This window comes from Myzus persicae, unplaced genomic scaffold, assembly GCF_001856785.1.
Source record: "Myzus persicae strain clone G006 unplaced genomic scaffold, MPER_G0061.0, whole genome shotgun sequence".
Classification (NCBI taxonomy): Eukaryota; Metazoa; Arthropoda; class Insecta; order Hemiptera; family Aphididae; genus Myzus; species Myzus persicae.
Window position 1 is genome coordinate 165,104 of NW_019104028.1, and position 12,672 is coordinate 177,775.

The 12,672-nt window shown below is 29.9% G+C and overlaps 2 protein-coding genes across 3 annotated transcripts in view; one reads left to right on the forward strand and one right to left on the reverse strand.

Annotated features, from left to right (window-relative positions):
- Positions 1-4,991, forward strand: part of LOC111037784 (lachesin-like) — a 31,388-nt gene extending 26,397 nt beyond the window's left edge. The window contains 5 exon segments of the mRNA XM_022320542.1: positions 1,340-1,468; positions 1,574-1,711; positions 2,404-2,553; positions 2,630-2,707; positions 3,883-4,991. Coding sequence (XP_022176234.1) covers positions 1,340-1,468; positions 1,574-1,711; positions 2,404-2,553; positions 2,630-2,707; positions 3,883-3,992 — 605 coding nt within the window. The 3' untranslated portion in view covers positions 3,993-4,991.
- A 3,177-nt stretch (positions 4,992-8,168) lies between these two features.
- LOC111037782 (alanine--tRNA ligase, cytoplasmic) lies at positions 8,169-11,521 on the reverse strand. 2 transcript variants are annotated; one of them, XM_022320539.1, is made up of 2 exons: positions 11,307-11,521; positions 8,169-11,216 (listed from the first exon to the last, which is right to left on the reverse strand). In XM_022320539.1, the coding sequence occupies exon 2, from the start codon at positions 11,173-11,175 to the stop codon at positions 8,308-8,310; it is 2,868 nt and encodes a 955-aa protein (XP_022176231.1). In that variant the 5' UTR covers positions 11,176-11,216; positions 11,307-11,521; the 3' UTR covers positions 8,169-8,307. The 2 variants fall into 2 exon arrangements, with proteins under 2 accessions (XP_022176231.1, XP_022176230.1); XM_022320538.1 differs by having other exon boundaries at positions 11,303-11,521.
- Between the last annotated feature and the right edge of the window lie 1,151 nt (positions 11,522-12,672).

Here is a 12,672-nt window from a genome sequence, read left to right on the forward strand (position 1 = left end):
GTTATCTTTACTGAAATACTACTTTTACTCTAATACACTTATTACTTGGTATAAGTAATGAGGTTATGACTACTGTTGTAACTTAAAAGTTGTAATTTAAAAAAAAACTGTACTATAATATGTTTCGATTTATTTTTTTTATGTGGTTTTACATTATGTTACAATGTATGCAATAATACAATCTCTTCATAAATCGTACATTTTTAATTTCAATACAACAAAAATCGCATGCGATCTATTGTTTTTTTTATACCTATCTACCGTAGGTCCGTAGGTACCTACAAAATAATATAGATAAAAGAATCCTAATTTACCAGTTAAGTTATAGTCACTATCGGTATTTAATATTAAATTATAACATGTTTTGTAATTTGTACAGTACCTATTATACGTACCTATTCTAAGGAAAAACATATCAGTATAATTCAAAAATAAATTTATTTAATAAATAAAACGAATATTGTCCACATATTATTTGCATATTTGTTTTGACTAATGGACAAATCAAAATTAAATCTATACCGAGTAATGTCACATTATTTCAAGTAATAAAATAATAGCCCTAAATCAATAATTTATTTTTATTGAAATGCTGTCAACAGTTAAACATCGGAAGAACGCAAATTAATTTTTCAATCAAAACTTTGAATTTTGTACAGCAATAAAATAGGGTAATATGAAACATCCATTATATTAGACATTAATACATTATACTGTAACGTCATTTAAATACAAACAATTCCCATTAATAAAAATACAATACATGCGTGGTACGTGAAATTAAAATAAATAGTTATATCATAAATATTTAAAAACAAGTAATAATTTTCAATGTATGCATCATATTATTATAGCTAGGTACCTATGTACTTTATGCAGTGACGCATTGCATATATACGTATCCTGATAATATTTAATATAATTTATTAATACAATTTGTTATTGATCTATCTCAGGGTTGCTATATTATGTGATATAGTTATTATAAATGATAACCCTATATTTCGCATATTATATTACATGGTACTCATTATATTATGTAGATAAGTGAAAAGAATCTTTTTTTTTTTTTAATTTTGTACCTACTCGTATAATTTATCAGTATAGGTACAATAATTGCAGCTATATATACAAATGTGAATAATGTAAATATTTAAGATTTAATATTTGAATATTATGTAGTCTGTTCCCGTGTAAAAACAACGATAATGCTGTACAACAACGGAGGCAGAACTACTTGTTAAATAATATAAATAATATGTGTCCATAAAACAATTAATTGACTTGTCAGACCTTGTCAGCAGACACTGCATACTAATTTTCCCAATTTTCTGTACAGTTGCAGTAGTGGATAGCTCCACTCTTACCTTTCACCGTGTGACAAGACAACACATGGGTTCATACCTTTGCATTGCTTCCAATGGGGTGCCACCTACAGTCAGCAAACGCATTACTCTGATCGTCCACTGTATGTCCTCGACATTCAAAAATAATCTATACATCGACCATAATATTTATTATATTGGTCCAACTCAATTAATTTGTACTTACAATTACTCGCGATATTTTTCAGTCGCTCCCATGGTTTGGATTCAAAATCAACTGGTCGGTGCTTTTGTGGGAGATCGATTGTCAATAGAATGACACGTCGAAGCATTCCCGAAGTCCATAAATTATTGGTCATCAGAAAACGGAAACTTACTGACTCAAGGTAGATATACCACAAATAATATAATACAATATAGTCATATAGGTAAGTTTTAAATCAATATTTTGTTAAACTAATTCCTTATTAAGGATCAAGTTTAGATTATTATAATGATTGCCAAACCAATAAAGTTCTTTCTAGAACCAACTAACGAATAATTGTTAGCAAAAAAAAAAATGGCATCTAAATTTGCATTAAATATGGTTTTGAACCATGGTATTATTTACATTATTTCATATTATTTGGATATTTTGTAAATGGTTATGATTGGCCTAAATATTTTTCACCGTTATCTTTAAGATTTTAAATGTCACAGATTATGATGCATATTAAATTACAAAAAAATTCTTTTTAAATAACATTTCCATGCAATAATGTTGTACCAATAGCTATATTACTATATAAGGTTGGTACTGATAAAAAAAATTAATAATTATAATAGGACATTAAGTTAGTTTTATTGACTTATAATATTTTAGTGCCTATTATGTTTAGTTATGTTAAACTGTTAGGTAGATATCTAGTTATAACCTCTGTCATACATTTGTACGTAGTTTTTAAAATTGTGAAATGCCGTATAAAAATTTAGGTAATCCATCCTAATTTTTGTAATTATGACTTTTTCTAATTTCAATATGTTGATTGATTCCCACCCACATAGATATGTATTTAAATTTCAAAATGTTCTATTGCAGGAGATAATTACGATACAACGTTAAAAGAAGTCAATTATAAAACAGAAATGAGATTAACCATTAATCAAGTAAAAGAAGAACATTTCGGCACTTACCATTGTGTTTCAAAAAACTCTTTGGGCGCAACCGATGGGACTATCAAAGTTTATAGTAAGAAACATACTAATTTTAAAACGAATATAATTCTAAATTATAGTACTTGTACATAAATGTTTTTTTTTAATAGAATTACCGGGAAAAAACTGGAACAATAATTATCAAAATTCAGTGACAGCTTCAAATAACGGACTGCAGCATATCACAGGTATAATAAGTACCTATTGAAGTAGATACCTACCTAGGTAATAAGGTTCATTCATAAGTACAATATTTACCAACCGTCTTCCATACAATCTTTCAATTAATAATAACATATTATGTTAAGTAGGATCCACAAGAGAATAACAAAATCCGATACTTTAACACCTTCGCAAACTTGAACTTTCAATACAGTATACCTATTACACTAAATACCTAAATAAATAATTACCTAACCTACCTAGTACCTACTGACTATTACTTTTAAGCCAATTTGGAGTCGTAAAAAACAAAAGTCTATATGGTTTAGACTGAAGGTGTTCTAAAATTCTAAATAATAAAATGTTCGAATAATTAAATAGCAACTGTGTATGCTAAACAAGCAGAATGGTTTATTTTTATATAATATAATATAATATTATGTATTCATTACATTATCTAAAAATTCTTTTGGACGTGTTTTAAACATTTTCCCAAATTTATATGAGTAGCAAAAAACTGTTTCATTGTTAGGAATTTTGAAAGTCAGAGTGCTTTAAAAATTTCAGTATGACGAGAAAATCAATGTTTATTTTTTCTTAAAGCCGTTGCGCTTTTAGTACAAAAACATGTCTTACAGGAAAAACTCTCAGGCCCCGTTGAACATTTTGCAGGTCATTCAAAAGCCTGATTTTCCAATAGTAATTATAGTAACTAAAATATGCATTTGAATAATGCACAGTATTCTAATAATGTTCCATTTCAAACATATTTTTGTAGCATTATTTAAAGTGAAAAGAAATTTCAAGCCTTGATCTGGCCCGTAAAAAGTTCTCATCTTTTAGATGAGAAAAATTATCAAAATTCGACATATTAATGAGGTGTGAGAGTTTTTCCTGTGATGTCATTTCCGTTGACGTAATACTCCTATCAACCCCCCCCCCCCACCACCACCCCCACCCACCTTATAAGTGTCGGGTAGTAGAATATTGGAAAAGTATCATAACTAAAGCAACTAAAATTTAAAACATAACTTTCAAATTTTATAGAATTGCGAAATATTGAAAAAACAGGCTCCGACACCCTGAAATCTCATATTTCTTAGTATTTTATACAGTTCGCCTAAGCCGAACCCTTTAAATATCGTTACTTATTTACGCCCTATTTTTTCACACATTTTAAGCCATGGTTTTATGTTTACAGGGTCCACGTCCAATAGAGAAGGCAAAAATAACTGTGTGCCTATCAATCCTGAGCCTGCCGTAATTTTTCATTGCATTGTCTTACTGATACTGTTATCCAAATCATCATAAGCGTTTATCAGAACGATATACGTTATTTTTCATGAAAAACAGGGTACCATGAGTATGTAAAGTTTGTATATTGTTTATGGTATAGTGTAATTAGCCGTCAATATTGTGTTGACCATACGCATAATAATTGTACATAAGGTAGATATAACAATAATGGTGTGACGGTATTAAAAATTGTCTACAGAGAATATCTTAAATATTTTTATTTGACAATATTAGAGGTTTACTATTATACGTATAATATAGGTACCTATCTGTTTGAGACGTATTTATACGAAAAAAAAAAAACAATTTTGTCATGTATGTAAATAAAGTGTCGAGTAAGTAGGTATTGAAATTATATAAACAATCGCAATAAGACTAGGTAACGTGATTTGTATTAACTTAAAATCGTTTTGTTTAAATATTGTTGTTTGCAAACAAAATGTATCTGTACTTCCAGCCTCGGTAGGTGTAAGATGTTCAAAATTATTTTTGGAATGGTGCCTGCGCTGTAATATTTAATGTTGTACTTAACAAATCACGAGTCTTGTGTATATTTTATTATTATGTATACAATTGTTTACCGTGTACCCATATAAGCTATATGTGTACCTACCTACCTACTTACCTAGATTGTTGTAAGAAATACATATTTTTTTAGTGGACTTAATCGTTACTAAATAATATAATATATCATTGCCATATTATTGCCGTATAATGTCATTATAGGTAAAATGTTCAACGTGCCGAAACGTTTCAACGAACTCCTGATAAAACTATACGTATTTATTTAATAATATTTACATTGTTATGTTTTTTATGTGTACAAAATAAGTCTTGAATCTTTTTTTTCTCTAATTTTATTGTTATATTTAAATATCATTAATGTCATTCATTTAGTTGGTGATTACTTATTAATTATTATACATAGTAGGTTTAGCACCATGGGTACCCGTGTAACCTACTGACCTATTGGTACTTTTAACACTGCTAATAAATATAAATTATAATATTTTATTCGAGCAAGAGTCAATGATTAAAACAAATATATAAGTTATTAATAGTCAGTAGGTATTTGTCATAAAATTAATAACATTGTAAAACACTATGCGTCCATATGAGTCTATACTCTATATGATACATATAATGTACCTGCATAACATCTTTATTATATATTATAATAATGACAAATTAAGTTCTTGAAAACACAACATTTCAATATTCTAATCAAACTTGTCGCGTATAGATAGATGTCTAGATTCGAGAGCGAATAATTATTACCCATTAGATACCTATACCAATTAATCTTTCGTATCGATTCTGTAGTATAATACATTATTATATTATACGATGAATACATCGACGAAAATAGTATTTAGTTCATTAAAATATAAATTCAAAAACTATAGGGTATGTGCCTACCCATAATATTAGGTATAGGTGACATCAAGTTGTAGATATAGGTAGGCATCTATTTCCCATAAAACCGTTTTAAACGTAATCATTTTTTTCGATTTTAGTGACGACACATTACTATTGTTACAGGAAATTAAACACACCAGTTCAGCGCCAGTTATTTTAATATACATGTATAGTAAATTAATCAATAATAATAGACCATTTGCAAAATATGTAGATGACTAAGTATTATGATAATTCTAGTCAAGCCTAAAACGAATACATTTTTCGAGCACGTTTATCTAAAAAATTTACAAAAACCTATATGAGAGATGGATTCTCCGCCCATGACCACTTTTGAGATTCTAAGTGGAGCGATGAATGTATTGAATTTAAATTGTACAATGAAGTGTGTTGTTTTCCGTCATCACCTTTTGGCGCAGTAATCAAAGGCTTCAATTTTCTACTTCGACAAATTTTCTGATAGGAAAGTGAATCTAGTTGGTATTTTGGAAGAGTCAGCAGTGAAAAAGAAGCTATCATAAGTCAGAAAATACAAAAAAACAAAAATTATGAAAAGCAAATATTTTTACTCAAACCCTAGTTTTCTAATATGTAACACTTTAAAAACATAACCGCACCGTAGATACTAATTCCTTATAAGTTATAGTATATTATTGGTCTTCGCTCAGAATCGTTCTTTGTATACATTGATTTTATATCATTAAATTCAAATTTAACACATCCGTTACAGCGTCCCTTATCTAGACATCTACTGTACAGCAGACCATTAACCACTTGCCCACCTTTTTTTTTGCGATATTAGGTTATTATTAGTGCGGAGACATTACTGCACTAACCTACGATTTATCTTAAAAACAATGAATATAATCCCCCCACGAAAATATACCTGTCAACGCAATTGGTGGAACGCATCATACACTTGTTTGATTAAAATTCGTATTTTATGTATATTATTATACCTACCTACTATTATATATATATATATATATATATATGTATAGGGACATTTTGACATTTTGTTAAAAGTGTTCTTGTACAGTTCAAAACAAAATAACAATACATTTCTTCAAATATTACCTAGGTATGTAATATTTTTTGAGTAAAATAAGTGCATCATTATATTATCTAGGTAGAAGTATCTCTTAAACTCGAAACGTCAAATGTTATAATGTAATGAAATAATATAATGTCTGTGTTCGAAATAAAAACGGGAACGCAGACGAGGACTGCCGCGGTCAGGTACCTCTCTGTACGTTTATCACAAGGGCGGAGGGTGCAAATGTTTAATGAAATTGTTATAACGTTATCCCCCCCCATTGAAAGTCTGCGCTCTTCATGTCACAAGTATGGGTACCTACGTAACCTACCAGTACATAATATATGGCTGCATAAACACAATTTACCTCACTTATATAGTCAACTTTGAATAAAAAAAAAAAATACGAAACAAAGAAAAATTGTGGGGTAGCCGGCAGGTATGTAGGTAATTACGGAGTTATTGTACCTACCTGCCATGAATACGAATGTTGCCCAACTTATCATTGCACATGCACGAAATTAATACAACTATACAGTCTTAAATCCATAGACAATTGGATAAATCCTTTGATGAGCAAAAAATTATCTTTTATTCATTTATTGCACTCGACATCAATTATCTTGTAAATAGATTAACCATTTAAAGGGCTGTGATACGATTCATTAGCAAAACATAGGTAGACAGTTAAAAATAATAATACCCTCAACAGTGCAGTTCGCATTAAGTAATATTATTAAATATTATAAGTACCTAGTCTTTAAAATGTATATTATTAATATGAATTTCAACTTTTACTCATCAAGCCAGTGCCGGGTTGATCCAATCCAAAACCGAACAGGAACAATTCTATATTAATATATTATATTATTGCAAAATTATCTGGACTGGACTAGTTGATTATAATATTAAGATCATGTGTTATTGAAATGACTGTCTCAGCAAGGCTCTAGCTCATTTGAAATATTATTATTTATTTAGGTAGGTATTATGTATTTTTTTTTAAAATATTTTTTATAACAACAATTATTACTTAATTTACTATTTAATCATAAACCCACAATCAATACAACAACTGTAATTTTAATTTTAATTAACTAATTTCCAACGTACAACTATTCCATTGCATTAGGTAATTGTTAATATACCTATAACCTATAAAGTATACATTTAAGAAAAATTGTTAACCAGTAAGCAAATGAAGATTTTAATATTTTTCTTCCCATCTGTAAAATAGTTTTTTAATGTTCTATACATAACTACATTTAGTATTAGTGGCATATTATTCCATGAATATTGTTATTAATTATTATTTATATTTATTATCATCAAATAACCTTGGTTGTAATGATGACACAATGTTATTTGTAATATATTTTGCAAATAATATAAATAGTACTAATTGCATAAAATTAATTTATAGAAATTTAAATTAACCTACCTATGTATTGTACATAATACTAGCTTTTTTGTACTTTGAATTGTTTATAGTACAAATAAATATCAGTTATTGATAGAAATGTTAATATTTCTAGCATGCGAGTTGTAGTACCTATTAATAATATAAGGATATTAAACTCATTGTTTTTTTAAAGATTCCTCTAAAAATATAACAACTGTAATTATTTCTCTCATCTCTTAATTGATGACGAAATACTCAGTACACCTCAATAATTAAATTTACAAATTATATCAGTTTGATGTATGAAAATACCACACAAATTCAGAACACAAGGTAGGTACAGAAAAATATGTATGTAATATATTATTATAATGATTACTCTTAAGTATTACATGTTTGCAAGAAGCGGTTTTCATACATTTAATATGACAACAAATAAACATAAAAATATACAAAAATATTAATAAAATTATTTAGCTGATCGATAAAGAAGCAAATTGTTCTCCGATGCTTATTAGTTGTTCAACACCGGTTTCGTTACATCCAGATGCTTGAGCAGTGTCAGCCTTGCCTCCACCTTTACCATTAATACATGATGCAATTTTGGTCACCCATTTATTTGCCATGAGCCCTTTTTTGTTTAATTCTTTAGAAACTACACATTGGCAATATATTCTTTTGCTTTCTATATCTTCAGATAGTAACATAATTGATATATTAGGCATGTCTGCCTTCAACAATTTCAATACTGCGTCCATTACTTTAGTATTAGAACCTACATCAAGCTTATAAATAAATATTGATTTGTCTGATTCTGAACATATCTTTGTCTTTAAGGATTTTGTTACTTCACTGGCTAGAGCTGCTAGTTGTTTTCGCTCCTCCTCAGCAATACCTTTTTTTAAGCCTGATAAAACACTTCTTAGCTCTTCTTTTACCCAATACGGTATTACAGACTTATTGATCTTATCTTGTGTATCGATTATAGCTTTAGATAAATTTGCATCCTTAGAATCTAGTTTCATCACGTCTTTTTTCAGTTCCTCACCTCTATTGTACGCTTTTGTTGCTTCTGGTCCAGTTACAGCAACTATTCTTCGTATTCCCTTAGATATTGCTTCCTCGGAGAGTATGGTAAAACATTCCATGTGTCCAGTTTTATGCAAATGAGTGCCTCCACAAAATTCTACAGAAGTTTCTAATCCTGAATTTCCTTCTGGATCTGTTAGAAGTTTGTCTACAGCAACTCCTACTGAAACTACCCGCACTGGATCCGGGTAAGTTTCATCAAACATAGCACGTAAGCCTTTTATACGTTTAGCATCGTTTAATGGTGCAATTTTAGCATATACAGTATCATTTCGTTTTATTACATCATTTGTAAGTTTTTCCACCTTAGCAACTTGATCTCCTGTTAAAGCAGCTTTGTTGTTGAAATCAAAACGTAACTTGTCTGGGGCGACCAAAGATCCTTTTTGATTTAAATTATCGCCCAAAACCACACGTAAAGTATGATTTAAAGTATGGGTGGCCGTATGATTATTCATTACAAATCGCCTTCTTTTTTCATCAATCTTTAAAACTACTTTGTCGCCCACTTTTAAGCTACCACTTTCGAGAATTCCAACATGCAAAATATAACCTCCACGTAATTGAACATTATTAACATAAAACTCTGTGAATTCGTCTTTGACCATAGATCCTTGATCATAAATTTGACCACCCTGTTCAGCATAAAAACATGTTTTATCCAGTATAATTCCACATTCTTGAAATGTATCTACTTCATTAACAAATTGATTTATCAATCTAATACTTAATACTGTTGAAGTACATGTTTCAAATGTATATTCTGCATCTGGGTTATCAGATACAGCTTTATAGTTATACTTAGGTGAATCGTCTGTTGTTGATATACCTTTTGTCTGTAAATCTGCAAGAGCATGAACATCCAAGGAGATTACCTCTTTATCACCACCAACCTTGTTCTGACTAATAAGTTGTGCTTTTTTTTTTGCTTCTTCGTATGCTTCCATGTCAATAGTAAATCCTTTTTCTTCAACCATTAAGTATGTAAGGTCTACAGGGAAGCCATAAGTATCATACAGTTTCCAAGCAACTTCACCAGGTATAACTTTGTCAGTTAATTTCAATATAGTTCTATTTAAAAGATTACGACCACGCGATAAAGTTCTCAAAAACTGTTCTTCTTCTTCATTAATGATTTCTATTATTTGTTGAGGATCTTTGGTTATTTCAGGGAATGTATCTCCAAGTAAATCGACAACAACATTCACTAAGGTTGCAAAGAATCCAGGTTTGCCATTTAACTTTTCTGTAGCATAACGTACAGCACGTCTCAGAATACGCCTCAACACATATCCTCGACCAGTATTGTCAGGACTTCCTCCATCAGATAGGGCAATTGTTAGTGTTCGTGCATGGTCAGCAAGCACTCTATATGCCATATCTTTCTGATCAATGTCATCTGCGCCTACTTTACCTTCATAAGGTGGAGCATTTGTACCATTTTGAATAGCTACAAATAAAGGTTGAAACAAATCGGTATCATAATTTGAACGTTTATCTTGTATAACTGAAACGAGACGTTCAAATCCCATACCACAATCAATATGTTTTTTAGGTAGATTATGTAGAGTACCTTCTTGATTGCGATTAAATTGCATAAATACAAGATTCCATATTTCTAAAACATCTGGATCATCTTGATTGACTAAATCAGCAGCTAATCGGTTGCCAATACGATCATAATGTATTTCTGAACAAGGACCACAAGGTCCAGTTTCACCCATTTCCCAAAAGTTGTCTTTCATATTACCAGGGATAATATGATTTTCTGCTAATCCCAATTTCAACCAGATATTTTTACATTCTAAGTCTGGTTCCAGACCAGATTTTTTATCACCACCAAAATATGTGACATACAAACGGTCTGGTGATAAGTTAAATTCTTGAGTTAAAAATTCCCAAGCCCACTGGCATATTTCGGTTTTAAAGTAATCACCAAATGACCAGTTTCCAAGCATTTCAAAAAATGTGTGATGGTAGACATCCTTACCAACATCATCAAGATCGTTGTGTTTTCCACCAGCACGAATACATTTTTGAGTATTAACGGCCCGTTTCCACTTAGCCATATCCGAAGATGGAGCAACAGTACCTAAGAATATGGGTTTGAATTGGTTCATTCCTGCATTGGCAAACAATAAAGTAGGATCATCTACTGGTACTACGGACGACGAATATACATATTCATGACCCTTCTTGTCAATAAAGAATTTGATATACCGATCACGGATCTCTTTGGCAGAAGGAACCATTGTACAGTAACTAATAATGCGTTTGAACTCACAAAATCAATCTGTAAAAACATAGGATATGTTTAAAATTGATGTGCAAGTAAATGGTATGCAAAAAAATTATTTAAAAACTAGTGTATAAACATACCTACAGTGAACAGCAAGACGACAGTGACGACAACGAACGTGGATACTAATGTTTACTGAATGCCACTGGCGAGTGAAGGTAAAGTGAAATGTGGTAAATCGTGATGTGAATGCTGGGTCGAAAGCAATAAGCGAGTAGCAACTAAACGTCCGAGCAACGTGTTCAAATATTAAGATTATGAATTATGAAATTGAAAGTCTGAAAAACATGCCATGATAAGAGTGATAAGAGCATACAAGATCCGGGTTTGATAACAAGACTTGGTACTTTTTTGAACACTACTTTTTGTTCCACACATTTTTCCATGTCAACTTCTTCCAATGACATTAATTTCTTCAATTTATTAATTTACTTTTGGTCGCACTCTCAGTTCCCACCAAAATATGAATTTATAGTTAAGTATTTGCTCCTAAATACATTGTTTTAAATTTCAATGCATAATAGATAATATTATACTGATAAACTATAATGTATTCAAAACCTAACCAGGTAACGGATTTGTTCTCATTTCAAGAAGTTATGTTTACATTTTGATTCGGTTTAAAAATGGTTTCTGTTCAAGAATTACATACATTTAGTCATGCCAATCGTTAAACATATATTATCATCATGTGTTCTTAGGAGCCTTAAATCGTATCTTCAGAATGAAGCAGATATTTTGGATACCAAAACATCAAATGTTGAGGCTCAACGATTTCCACACGATTACATTATCTCTGCAGCCGTGTTCAGCCGTGATAACAGTTTGGTTGATACCAGTTATATTAAGTTGCATTTACTACATTTACTAGGGGCAATTTAATACAACTGGATATAATATATTATTATTTTTATTTTGAACTAAAATTATAATTATAAACCCAATGGTATATTGATAATATGCTATTAGTCCATAATAAATTATTCTAGTATTATGCTGCACAAATATGTTTTATAATGTCGGATTCAATAAAAAAATAAGCCTTGACTTGGTAACTCTATACTCTATAGTTAAAAAAAACAAGAATAAGAACTAATTACTAATAAATAAATAAAATGTGCAGATCAATTCAATTTATCATGTATTTTATGTATTGTGTTAAAAAATACTTACTACACGAATATAAAAATGGTTAGAACCACACTATAATAATGAATTAGAATTTCAACATAAAATTTTTCAAGCAGTAGAAATTCAAAATATGATGAGTGTCACATCGAACTGCAGAATTCTTTAAAAAATAAAAATAAATTTAAAAAATATCAGATAGAATTTAAATTTAAAATAAAAATGTGAAGGGGGGCATGGGCGCCCGCGGGCAAATGAATTGTAAGAATCAAAATAAAAAAAAATTATTTAAAACTATGATAAAGTATAAATTAAAAAAAAA

Bases quoted from the DNA above. Each gene is read 5' to 3' on its own strand.
- LOC111037782 (XM_022320539.1), bottom strand. From the start codon at position 11,175: ATGGTTCCTTCTGCCAAAGAGATCCGTGATCGGTATATCAAATTCTTT.